At 46.7% G+C, this 13,527-nt stretch overlaps 1 protein-coding gene across 1 annotated transcript in view; it reads right to left on the bottom strand.

Annotated features, from left to right (window-relative positions):
* The window catches only part of Man1a2 (mannosidase alpha class 1A member 2), a 75,984-nt gene extending 63,561 nt beyond the window's left edge, over window positions 1–12,423 (bottom strand). The window contains exons 1-2 of the mRNA XM_070006440.1: window positions 11,977–12,423; window positions 1,311–1,566 (exon numbers count right to left, since the gene is read on the bottom strand). Of these exons, the coding sequence (XP_069862541.1) occupies window positions 1,311–1,566; window positions 11,977–12,278 (558 nt within the window). The 5' untranslated portion in view covers window positions 12,279–12,423. The remainder of the gene's footprint in view (window positions 1–1,310; window positions 1,567–11,976) is intronic.
* Window positions 12,424–13,527: the final 1,104 nt, after the last annotated feature.

The following is a 13,527-nucleotide window of genomic DNA, read 5'->3' as shown; positions in this document are numbered from 1 at the left end:
ATAGTCAATGACTTTAGTAAAGGGACAGGCTACCAGCTCAACAAACTTAAACCAAATGCTGTGGCTTACTTTCAGTGTACCACTGAGCCTGAGGGTTGCCTGGGGCCCCCTGAAACAGACACGGTTATCTATCAGAATTGTACGTAGAGAAGGAAGCATTCCAAAAAATGAGTATGGAATATAAAACAGCTAGTCAGGTATCGAGAAAAAAAAATCCATCAATGTGTCCCAAACCCGGCCCAAAGGAAGTGTATTAATCAGTCTGTGCATAGAGTATAGTTCTATTTTGAATCCACCAACACCAAGAATTTATAATAATTCGTAAGACCAGGCTTAAAACATCAGCTAAGCCTTCTATACCCAGCAACAGAATATAAACAAGGGTGTTTGACTAGGTGAATTAAATGTAGTATCTTATAATAAACAAGCCTTTTAAAATATTGTTCCTGTTGTTACACTCTTAACAAAATCTTTCTTTATAAAAGGTACAACTACAAACTCTACCCAGAATTATCAGGAGTTCTAATTAAGAAAGTTTAACTCCGTCACTAAACTTTCTTCCCATTTTTACGTTAGTTATTTTTGCCTAGGGCTGATTTCAGACCTCAAATCCTCCAACATCTGCCTCAAAAGCAGCTGGGATTACAGCTTTTGCCATCACTCTCGGCAATGCTCTCTTTGGAACATGTTTATGAGAAGATCTACTTATTATCTAGCAGAGTCCCTTGTAACCAAATATTTAAATTGCTTATTCAATGATAAATTATAAATGAACTCTGCATTATTTATAAAATAAAATCTGCACTGCAAAAACTCTCTAGCAGTATGAGTGATTTAAGCATCAAAACAACCTTACATCTAGATTTTAATTGGCTAATAATTGCATTATGATCAATATTAAGAAAGAGACATTGCTCTAGCCTTTTCTGCCAACCTGAAACCAGAACTGCAAGTGTAAACCCAACAACAAATAAGATGAAAGATGACAGCATAGCTAGAAGCAGTGACTAATGCTTACAACTCTAACTATTCAGGAAACCAAGACCCAGAGGAGCACAATTTAAAGCCAGTCCAAGCAGCAAAGCCCTGAGATTCCACCTCCAAAGTAACCAATTAAAAAACAGGCATAGCTCAAATGGTAAAGTGCCAGCCAAGCAAGCAAAGACAAGTAAGACTGAGTTGGAAGCTTGGTACCAGCCAAAAAACTAAAACTGAAAATATATATGCAGTACATAGATATATAAATATATAATTTACATAAAGTCTAACACACATCTGTAACACCACCATATCACAAATCTGTTCATTACCTCTTTGATTTTTTCCCTTTTCTTTCTTATGTCAGTATCTTCTGGGTCTCCCCCATTGATTCCCACAAGGTTTGGAACAGGAACTGGTGGCAGTGGCTTATTTTCTTTTGTCTTCAGTTCCTGGAGTATCTTACTTTTCTCTGTCTGAATTTCTGCACGGATTTCCTCCCTTGACTTTCTTAATTTTTCTTTTGCTTCTTCCAGAGCCTTCTCATGATCAGCTCGAATTTTATTTCTCAGACGCTCTTCCTCTTCCCTATTAGAAATGAAGGGGGGGGAGGGGAAAGATGGGTAGAAGCAGGCCTTCTTAAGGACATCAACCTTCAAACTTCCTTTAAACTCAGACTCCTTCCAACTAGCCCTGGCAGTTGTTTCCTAATTTGGCGATAAAAAGGTTATTACTAGCCAGGCGCCAGTGGCTCATGTCTACAATCCTAGCTACTCAGGAGACTGAGATCTGAAGATTGCTGATCAAAGCAAGCCAGGGTAGGAAATTCCATGAGACTCTTATCTCCAAAAAACTACCAAAAAAAATGCCAGAAATGGAACAAGTGGTAGAGTGTTAGCCTTGAGCAAAAAGAAGCTCAAGAACAGCACCCAGGCCCAGAGTTCAAATCCCAGGACTGGCATCAAAACAAAAGAACAACAACAACAAAGGTAATTACTAGCAGTGTGAGCAACTCAGACTTGCTCCAAAAATAGGGTAAGTTAACCGGGGGTGAGAAAGAAAATGAAACCTCAATGTTGATGGTACAGAGAGAGAAAAACCCAGAAACAAAGCGTAATTTCAGGACTAAATGAGAATAGAGAAAATGTCAATCAATAACTTATAAGTAAATTCAGAAGACTAAAGAGACCAGTGAAACACTAGAGAGAAGAAAAAGTATAATAGAGAATTAAGAGAGGTAAATGCCAGAGAAGCAAAACAAGGAAAAACAAAAAGAAACCTAGAGCCAAAGAAAGAAGAAACAATTTTTCATTTATAGAGTATGGGACATGCTGTTAAAATCCGTAAACAACCCAGATTTCACAGTGCAATGGCTCCCAGCTGATACGGGCATGACTACTACTTAAAACTTCCAGGGCCTTGCCAATCAAGGCTCCAATTTAGTAGATCCAGATAAAACTGATTATTCGGTGCTGGGTGAGCAGAGGAACCTTTATAAAACCTCAATGCCTGAGACCACAGTGGTCTCATAGTTCAGCTTACTGGATTTTGAAATCTGCATAGCTGTTACTGGTGGCATGTCTCTAATCCAAAAATAAATACATCGAAGGGCTCAGAATTAAGAAGGACAAGCCCAAGAACAAGGCAGAAGAAACAGCCAGAAGAACCGCCTCTCAAGATGCCCTTATGAAACAGCAAGCTTTTCCAACAGAAATATACAAAAGAACCAAGAAAACAGAAAACTCCAAGCAACTTAGGAATGAAAAATGCCACATAGTAGAACTGGCATTACAAATCCATGAGAAAGTAAAAACACAGGGAAAACTGCTCGTCCCTATGGAAAAACATTAACTCAGTCCTTAAGTTATCACACACACACACACACACACACACACACACACACACACACACACACACACACACACACACACACACACACACACACACACACACACACACACACACACACACACACACACACACACACACACACACACACACATTAAATCCCTACTTAGGAAAAAAATTCAGTTACTTGAATTGAAAATAAAGGAGGGAAAATTAGGAAAGTGTTATTCTGATCAAGAGGCATTATACCTATAGTGACATGTTAAATGAAACCCTTTTGTACAACTACTTGACAGAAACTATGAAAGGAAGGGAGGGAGGGAAAGAAGGAAGGGAGGGAAAAGAATGGAGGGGAAGGGACAATATAAATTACACTGAAACTAAAAACAGGAAGTATAAAAATAACCTACCTATAGTAAGAGAAATATGGAACCCATTTAACTAACATAAATTTCTGCAAGTTCATACAAAAGTATCAGTATACACACCTGTACTCCAAACTATTGAGGAGGCTGAGACAGGAGAATCACTTGACAACCTGAAGCCCAGGAATTTGAGACTAGCCTGGGCAGTAATTTAACAAGTCTCCAGAAACTCGTCTCAAACAAAAATACAAGGGGGGGGGGGGAAGAGGAGGAGGAGGGAGGAGGAGGAAGGAGAAGGAGGAGGAGGGAGGAGGAGGAGGAAGATGACGACGATGATGACCACCACCACCATGACCACCACGACCACGAGGAGGAGGAGGAGGAGAAAGCAAGCAATTCACTTTTGTATGTGTGAGTAAAACCACAATCAACCCGAAATGTGTTTTTTAAAAAAATAACACATTTAACTTGCTGGGCATTGGGGGCACATGACTAGCTATTCAGGAGGTTAAGATTTGAGGATCATGGTTCAAAGTCTGCCCAAGGAGGAAAGTCTTATTCTCATTTCCACTTAAGCACCAAGAAGCCAGAAGTGTAACAATGGCTCAAGTGGTAGAACACCAGCTTTGAGCACAAAGTCAAGTCAGAGCACAAATGAATTCAGCCTTAGTACTGCCACCAAAAAGAAAAAGAAAAAGAAAGGTTAGGACTGGGAATGCGGCTGAATGGTAGGATGCTTGCCTAGCATGCACAAAGCCCTGGGTTCAATTCCTCAATACCACATAAACAGAAAAATCCAGAAGTGGTGCTGTGGCTAAAGTGGTAGAATGCTAGCCTTGAATACAGAGAGGCTCAGGAACAGCGCCCAAGCCCTGAGGTGCAAGCCCCAGAACCCACCAAAAAAAAGAAGGAAAAGAAAAAGGTCAGATAAGTTCAAATTAAAACTGTCATCATATTCAAATCTAACAATCATAAAAGCACCCTCCCTAGCTTATAAGGGGCAATGGAGCACAAACTGATATAAAATAGAATTATACCAGATCTCAATGTAACACAATGTTGAGTGCATTTTTTCCCCACATGCTCCCTAGCATGCTCCCTGGCTCCTGATCAAAAAAAGCATCAGAATATTTGTCCCTTATTTCCAATCCATATACCTAAATATACAAGATAGTGATAAAGCCATACTAGGAAAAACAAAATGGGAAAACTCAAATCGATTATTTGAACTCTTAAAAAATGCCAATGATCTATAGGCATCACACAGGTGAAAGGTATCGCTAAGACCTGCAGGATCTGGCTTAAGATATGCTTTGGCAAAACAATGGCATTAAGATTTGAATTTCAGTAGTCTCCAGGGTCAAAATTCATCTACTATAATATTCTCCAGTAATCCCCGATACTTAGCATAATGCTTAGCATAAATACACTCACTGAATAAATAAACAAGACCTTCTTTCTTTTTATTGTTATTGCTATTATAAAGATGACTTACAGAGGGGTTACCATTTCACATGTCAGGTAATGAGTACATTTCTTTCAGGACAATGTCATCCTTCCTTCATTCTATTTTCCCCTCTCATCCCCCCGCTACAGGTTCTACAGTTCATTTTCAACATAGTTGCTGAGTACCATTGCTACTTTTGCTCACCCTCTGTCCCTCCATTTCTGTGCCCATGACCAATTTTTGTGTGTGCAAGCACACATGCACACTTGGGACTTGAACTCTCAGTCAGGGTGCTGTCCATGAGCTTCTTTTTGCTCAAGGCTAGCACTCTCTCAGTTGAGCCACAGCTCTCTGGCTTTTTTTTAAGTAGTTTACTGGAGATAAGAGTCTCACAGAGTTTCCTGCCTGGACTGGCTTTGAACCATTATCCTCAGATCTTAGCCTCCTGAGTAGCTAGGACTACCAGCATGAGCCATCAGCACCCAGCTAAATGTCACCATTATTTTCAGGGATAATGTCAATAACACTAAGGATAGGCCAAGATACCTACATATCTAAATAACAGAGGTTGGTTTTATAAATATGAAAATGTCAAACAGCAAAACAATAACCTGAACTGTTCCTTATAGATTACTGCATTTCCCTTTTTTGAAATATTTGGACAACTTGTCCCAAGACAAGTTCTGTCCAGATATGGAGAAGAACAAAATAGATACTTTCAGAGGTATCGCTCATTAAGGTTAGGAAACAGTCTTAGAGAAAACTGCTTCAGATGTAATAGGAGTCTTCACAAATTGGCCAGGTGCCAGTGACTCACACCTGTTATCCTAAAAAACTCGGTTCAAAGCCAGCCGGGGCATGAAAGTCTGAGACTCATCTCCAATTAACCACTCAGAAAATCCAAACTGCAGCGGTAGCTCAAAGTGTTAAGAGTGCTACCCTTGAGTAAAAAAGCTTAGGCCCTGAGTACAAGCCCCACAACCAACAAAAAAAGAAGGAAAGAAAAAAGAGCCTTCACAAGACCTGAGATTACTCAAGGACTCTTCTCCACAAAATCTACCTGACAAATAACAAATAACAAAGGAACTAGTATGACTGTTAATGGAGTTCAAAATGATGTCTGGACATTGCCTAAAAAGAAATAAACTCATTAGCTGACTTATGAAATGATAACCCTTCTGGTATATCACCTTAAGAAAAACAATAACAAAAAATTTTAATGACATCTGAAAACACTTTTATGAATATATCCAACTTTTCTCAGGCTGACATATAAAACAATCAATAAGTTATATTTTTATACTAGTAAGAAACAAGAACATCTAAAAGTTATTTCATTCACTTTTACTTTTAAATCCAATATATATTTCATATATAGTCATATATAAATTTTAGTAATTTCTAAACTGATTTAAACCTTTAGTTTTGTGTACAATAATTTCTTTTTAGTAGAATACATTTCATCTTCATGGTATTTGTGCTGTGTGACCTTAATCACCACACAGTTCTAAGTTACTTATTTCACAAATTACTTAAACTTTATATGCATAAGCGGTAAGAAATGATCCTATCAATTCCCTTGTTTCATAAATGAAGACATTTAGGAGGACAAAGAACTTAACTAGGTTATCTAAATACACGTCAACAGAGGTCAGGTCCTAGATAATCTACTTCTTGTTCCAGGCAAAGTTCTTTTAAGTATACAAAGATGCCTTCCTTTTCACGTGACATTCCCACATAGGTCATTGGAAAGAATGTCCCCAAGTGAATGATAAACCTCTAGTACAGACTTCACTACAACATGTTCTAACATTGAAAAACTTTCAGCAAAAATTCAGTGATGGGGGGGGGGGAGGCTGGGAAGGGTAAACAAAGGAGGAGGCTACAATGCTTGATAAGAAATGTACTCATTATCTTGCCCAAGTAACTGTAACCCCTCTGTACAGTATGTTCACAATAAAAAATAAAAAATAAAAAAATTCAGTGATAGTCAAAATAAACTTTTGACAGAATATACACAACTAGAGAAAATCATTTTCTTGGCTAAGGAATAAAAACAGTCCAAACCATGTTAATATTTTTTATCATTTTCAGTGAACATAATTTGCTTAATTAATTAACATGTAATACTGATTTCTAGCAGATACTTCTGTATGGATAACTTTCCAATTTTGATCTAAATTTTAGAGTATCTATAATAATGAGATTAGTAATAGCTCCTTTACATATTAGATGAGAAGATTAAAGATTAAATAGGTGAAAACATATTTATATTCCCTATTGCTTTCTTCTTCCAGGATAAATTCATTGTGGAGTATAACATATATATTAGACACATTTTCGGGAATGTTTATATTACAGGGGACTAACATGAATGATGTCTAATCTTTCCTTTCATGAAAGACGGTCTACTTCTCCCCAGCACCTGCCTTAGCAGCCTCCCCTCTTCCTAGAGTCGTGTTCAGCCCTCCACTTACGGAGGAGTGTCTCACCTTGCCACAGACATTTCTTCAGCAGGAGCATGATTTTACAGAGGACCAAATGTACTGCAGACATTGGAAACACAAAGCTAAATATAAACATATAGCCATTTGTCCTTAAGGAGTCTGTTCTATTGGGAGAAACAGGTAAGCAAATGATTGTAAACTCCTTTAAATATAGCATAATAATTAATACCTAAGAAATGCATTGGGGGGGGGGGGTCCGGTCGTGGGGCCTGAACTCTGGGCCTGGGCCCTATCCCTCAGTTCTTCAGCTCAAGGCTAGGGTTCTACCACTTGAGCCACAGCACCACTTCTGGATTTTTCCTTTTTGCTTATGTGGTGCTGAGGAATCGAACCCAGGGCCTCAGGCATGGAAGGCAAGCGCTCTATCACTGAGCCACCTTCCCAGCCCCCAGAAATGCATTTTTTTTTTTTTAACTTAAAGACTACCTAATAGGCAAGGCCTCAGTGGCTCACACCTGTGATACTAGCTGCTCAGGAGATGGAGCTCTGGGATCTGGGTGCAAAGCCATCCCAGACAGACAAATCCCACAGGATTCTTAGCTGTAACCAGTAAAAAGCCAGAAGTAGAGCTGTGGCCCAAGTGGCAGAGTACCAGCCTTGAATGAAAAGGTGAGCAAGAGCATGAGGTCCCGTGTTCAAGCTCAGTACCACCGTGCACGCACACACTCACACACACACACACAGCATACAAAATGTTAGAACCAGTGGCTAACATTTATAATTCTAGCTACTTAGGAGGATGGGCCAACAGCTCACCTGATTCAAAGAATCATGGTTTGAGGTTAAGTTGGGAAGGAGAGTAGGGTGTCCTTAGTCCATAAGATTCTAAAAGAACCATCATAAAAGCCAAGCTGGAGGTGTGGCTCCTATAAGAGTACCAGCCAAGGGGCTGGGAAGGTGGCTCAGTGGTAGAGCGCTTGACTTGCATGCCTGAGGCCCTGGGTTCGATTCCTCAGCACCACATAAGCAAAAAGAAAAAAGCTGGAAGTGGCTCTGTGGCTCAAGTGGTAGAGCGCTAGCCTTGAGCTGAAGAGCTGAGGGACAGCACCCAGGCCCAGAGTTCAAGCCCCACGACCAGACCCCCAAAAAAATAAATAAGAGTACCAGCCAAGCAAATAAATCCAGCAAGTGAGAGGTCTTGAGTTCAAACCCCATACTACCAAAACAAGGAGTATACAAAGTGTCACTCAGTGAGCAGTCCTCATATACAGCCTCTTCCACATTATTATAACTTGTTTTAAAGGGACAGAAAATTATTTAAAAGAAAAACAAAAAAACTTTAGACTATCAAAAGGGCAGCCCTGGGCTGGGAAGGTGGCTCAGAGGTTGAATGCTTGCCTTGCATGCATGAGGCCCTGGGTTTGAGTGGTAGAGCGCTAGCCTTGAGCTGAAGAGCTGAGGGACAGCGCCCAGGCCCAAAATTCAGTCCCTATGACTGACAAAAAAAAAAAGGGGGGGGTGGCAGCCCTCAGGAAGTAAATGTGAGCATCAGAAGAACTCTTCACTCATCTGTAACTGTATCTGGTCCTCACTTCCAGAAACAAACAAGCCCGAACTCTTTCCCAGTCCCACTGTTCCAGATCTGAGACTCAATGGTCTAGCCCCATGGGAAGCAGGGACAGAGACCACCACACAACCATAGCAGTGCACAGCTTCCCTTTTCCCTTTACAGTGTGTGTATGTGGGGGGGAGGGGGGAGTGGAAGACGGAGGGATGCCATTACTGGGGCTTGAACTTAGAACCTCACCTTCTCACTTGGCTTTTTCAATCAAGGCTGATGCTCTACCCCTTGAGCCATGGCTCTACTTTGCTTTTCGATGATTAACTGGAGATAAGAGTCCTGTAGACTTTTCTGCCTAGTATGACTTCCAACTGTGGTGCTGGGTCTCAGTCTCCTGAGTAGCTGCGCTTCCAGGTGTGAGCTACCTGATGGGCATTGGAAATTCTTATGTTATCACACAGTGCCTTTTGTTTTGTTGGTTTTGGTTTTTTTTGTTTTGTTTTGTTTTTTTGGGTTTTTTTTTTGGTAGGTTGTGGGGCTTGAACTCAGAGCCTGAAACTCTGGGCACTGTCCCTGAGTTCTTCAGCTGAAGGCAAGCGCACTTAAGCCACAGTGCCACTTGTGGTTTTCTGTTGATTGATTGGAGAGTCTTGTAGACTTTCCTGCCTAGGCTGGCTTTAAACCGTGAGCCTCAGATCTCAGCTTCCTGAGTAGCTAAGATTACAGGCGTGAGCCACTGAAACCTGGCTAAACTTTTTCACTTTTTTTTTTTTTTGCCAGACAGGGCCTAGGCACTGTCCCTGAGCTTCTTTTGGCACTCTTAGCATTTAAGCCACAGCACCACTTCTGGCTTTTTCTGTGTAGGTGATACTGAGGAATCAAACCCAGGGCTTCATGCTTGCTAGGCAAGCACTTTACCACAGAACCACATTCCCAGCCCACACAGCACCCTTTGGAGCGTCTTAAAAGGGAGGGTCTTATAAGTAGGATAAACAACTGCATTCTGACTGGTGTGACACAAGACAAAAAGACTAAGTGACTACCCATTCTGACAGCTGTATTTTGAATCTGGGAATTGTATAAAGACATACTCCAGAATGCAAACAGTTGAGACTGCCAAAGATGCTAGCATTATCAGAACAGAGTAAAATAGTCTAAGAACTGTACAGACCAACTTGTTCTCCAGCAATAGAGAGGAAAAGGGATTTCACTCAATACTATTATCCAAAGACCAAAAAAAACAATGCAGCCAAAACATCTACACCAGTCTGTTGTTGCCAAATGTTAAATATGAATAGGTCCTACTATCTATTTCACGTGAGTAAGGAAAGTGGGAAAAATAGCCATGAGCCAAAAGAGAAGGAATACATTACAAGAGAAACTGAGTATCCAATATCTTGAGGATAAAACAACAAAATTGCCCCAACCCTCTGGAACAGAGAACCTTAAGAACAGGTAAAGGCGCACAGCATGCTCATACACAACTGTACTCCCAGCACTTAAGAGGCTGAGACAGGAAAATCACCGAGTCTGAGATCAGCCTGGGCTATGAAGACAGACTTTTGTCTCAAAACAACAGAAAGAACAGGATGAAGGAAAGGCACAGAAATTAAATGTGTAAAGATGGTGAGAAAATTGGAACTGTAATTTAAAATCTGCAATTTAAAATTAAAACTGTGAAATTTAAAATCTCTCAAGTACTAAAAATGGAAAATATATATGGTATATATATTATATATATATATCAAATACATATATATGTAAACATATACACATACACACACCAATCATGACCTGAACAACCTGGGAAACTCTAAGGCACTAATTTCAAGTGCGTAGTCTTACACAACTAGTGGATACCAGGCCGGTCAATGAAGGCTTACAGGAACATATCCCTGTTCAATGTCACATAACTATGTGCAGAACCAACATTCAACTTTAGGTCCTTACTTCAAGCCTGTATTTTTCCCCACTTTTAGAAAGGATCAGAGGTCAACATATCTGCTCTCAATTCAGACACAATTCTGACTGAAGGATGAAACACGGTTGTTCACTCTACTTACTTCCCTGACACCCTGAGCAGCATAGAATGGGAAGCACATACATGCTCCTTAAGAGGAGCAGCTGCTGACAGATTCCGACTGTTACCATCTGAAAATACAGACTTAAAAGTGTTACACTAGTTTCATTTTTAATAGAAATCAGAAATCCAGAATTTTATATTAAATCTCATTTGTGAATGCTAGCAACCAACACAACTCTTGTAAAAAAAAAAAATTTTCCCCACGCCTGTCTTGGGGCTTGAACTCAGGGCCCTGGGCACTGTCCCTGAGCTTTTTTTGCTCAAGGCTAGCACCCTATAATTTGAACCAGTGTTCCAGCTTTCTGGTGGTTAACTGGAGTCAAGAGTCTCCTGGCTGACTTCAAACCTCAATTCTCAGATCTCAGCGTCCTGAGGCGTGAACTACCTGTGCAAGCAAAGAGATCCACAGAGCTACTGCCCAAGTCACACGGAATCTTACAGCCCGCCCGGGCCAGTTCACTTCTCGCTCCCTCCCTCCCTCCTTCCCTCAAGACACCATAGTGTCCTCAAGGTTTCTGGGCCACACAAGGGGCCTTTGCTTTCCAGTTCTTCTGCCTTCCCCCGTGCCGGGCTCTCCAGAAAGTCCAACCCTCAACCACCATCGACCAAACAACACATTAAGGAGACTGAGAAAAAGAAAACGAGCTCTCGAGGCGGCAGCGGATGCGTGTAAGGCAGACCGGCACCTGAGCCGGAGCCCGCTCAGAATCCGCGAGCTTGCGAGAAGTTGCAACCGAGATCAAGAACGTGCGTGCTTTCTGCCATCCAGAAGTACTTCCAGAAACCACGAGGGCGGGTTTTACGAGCCCGAACTCTCAGGAGGGCGCAGCCTCCGGGTCCCGGCGAGAGTTCAGAGGGAGGAGTAGAAATAGCCACCCTCCAGCTCGGCTACCGGGCTGACGGAGCGAGGGGCCGGGGACCGAGGACGGCTCGCGCCTCGGGCAGGCGACCTGGAGCGCGGGCTCGCGTCCCAGCCCCGGCCCCGTCCTGTCCGCGGGGGACCCCGGCCAGCCGCGCCCCCCGGGGTGGACAAGAGCCCCCCGCGTTTCCGATGCCCGGATCTCACGCGGGTGGCGGCCCGCGCGGCGCGGGCGGACGCGGCCCCGCTCCCCGCTGGGGCTCTCGCCGTGCGTCCCCCTCCCCTAACCCGGCCCGGGGCGCTGAGCCGGCGGCCCTCACAGCCCGGACGTGTGGCGGCGGAGGGACGGACGGACGGGACCCACCGGGCGCCCCCGGCCGGTACACACCTGTGCCGGTGCTCGTCCGGCCCGTGGATGAGGAAGACGCCGGGGTCCCGGGCGCCGCGGCCGGCGTCCACGTGGGGGATCAGCACGTCTTCCAAGCCCAGGTCGAAGCGCTTGTGCTTGGAGGAGTCCGGCAGGAAGAAGAAGGCCCCGAAGCACAGCGTGATGAAGGCACTGAGGATGAGGAGGAGGATGAACTTCTCCGAGAGGCGCAGCGTGGCGCGGTGGTGCGGGAAGGCGGGCGGCCCCAGGCTCGGGGCGGGGATCCTCCGTCCGGACAGGGGCAGCAGCGCCGGGGCGGTCATGGCGCGGGGCCGCGGCGGGGCGCGCTCGCCTCCGCCCCGGGCCGCCCAACAGCTTCAGCACCTCGGCCGAAAGGAAGCGGCGGCGGGAGCGCCGTCGCCCCCCGGAGGCCGCGCCGCCCCGGGGCGCTCGTCCGAGGCGGGCGCCTCCCCCCAGCCCCCGCGCTCCGGTTACGCCCCGAGACCCGGGCGGGCCCCGTGGCGCGCCCGCCCCGCCATCGGCCCCGGCGCCTCCCCGGCGGTCGTCGGCTCCCCGCCTCGCGCCTACGGGCGGGCCGGGCGGCAGGGACGCCGCCGGGTGGCGGCTCCCATGCCCGCCGCCGGGCGCGAGGGGCTCCGCGCGGTCTCCCGCCGCGCGCCGCACCGGCGGAGCACGGGGCCCCGCGGCCTCCTCCGCGCCGGCGGGGGGAAGGGGACCCCGGGTCTCCCGGCCTCCGCCACGGGGAGGTCGCTCAGCCCGGCGCGCCGGGAAGCCGGGCGGAGCGACGCCGGGGAAGGGGCGGCCGCGTCGGCCGCCGGCCGCGTCCCTGCGGGGAGGAAGGGGAGCTCGGCGGGGCCCGCAGCTCGGACGCTCGACGGCGGGAGCGCAGCGCGGCCGGGTGCCCAACGCCGCGGCCCGGGAAGCCGCCCGAGCCGCCGCCGCCGCCGCCGCGCGGGTGTCAGCGAGCGGAACTTCCTCTTGCGGCGGCCGCGGGGCGGGGCGGGAGGGCCGAAGCGGGGCGGAGCGGCGTGCGCGGGGCGGGGCGACGCAGCACGGGGCGGGGCGACGCGGCGTGCGCGGGGCGGGGCGACGCGGGGCGGGGCGTGAGACTCAGGGCTGCTCGGCTCCTCCCCGCCGCCTCAGGGGTACCACAGGCGCAGGTCTCGCCGCGCCTCGCTGCCCGGCCGTGCGCTCCAGCCAGTCCGCGGCTCGCGTGGCGCTCGCCTCTAAGGAGCGGCGGGAACGACAAAGGCGGAGAGGGGCGCGGGCCGGCCTGCCGCCCTTCCCGGCGAGCGCGCGTCCCCGGCGGCGGGGTGGGGGGGAGGGGACCGAGTGCGCGCGCACGCTCCCGGCCGCGGCCCCCGGAAGTGGCCGCCGCGGTCGAGGGCGAGCGCCAGCGGGGTGGGGGGGGGCGGTTGGGGGAGGGGGCTCGCGACGGCCGGCGCGGAGCACCGGGCCCCGTGCTCTGTCCACGGAGGCTCGCCCGGCCCTCGTGGGGTGCGCCGAGCCCGGGTTACCGCGGCCCACAGGGTGCGGCCAAGGGGTGTCCCG

Source organism: Dipodomys merriami, unplaced genomic scaffold (assembly GCF_024711535.1).
Source record: "Dipodomys merriami isolate MVZ:Mamm:240054 unplaced genomic scaffold, mDipMer1.0.p SCAF_7, whole genome shotgun sequence".
Classification (NCBI taxonomy): Eukaryota; Metazoa; Chordata; class Mammalia; order Rodentia; family Heteromyidae; genus Dipodomys; species Dipodomys merriami.
Note: the sequence above shows the minus strand (reverse complement) of the source record. Positions and strands in the feature narration are given on the sequence as shown.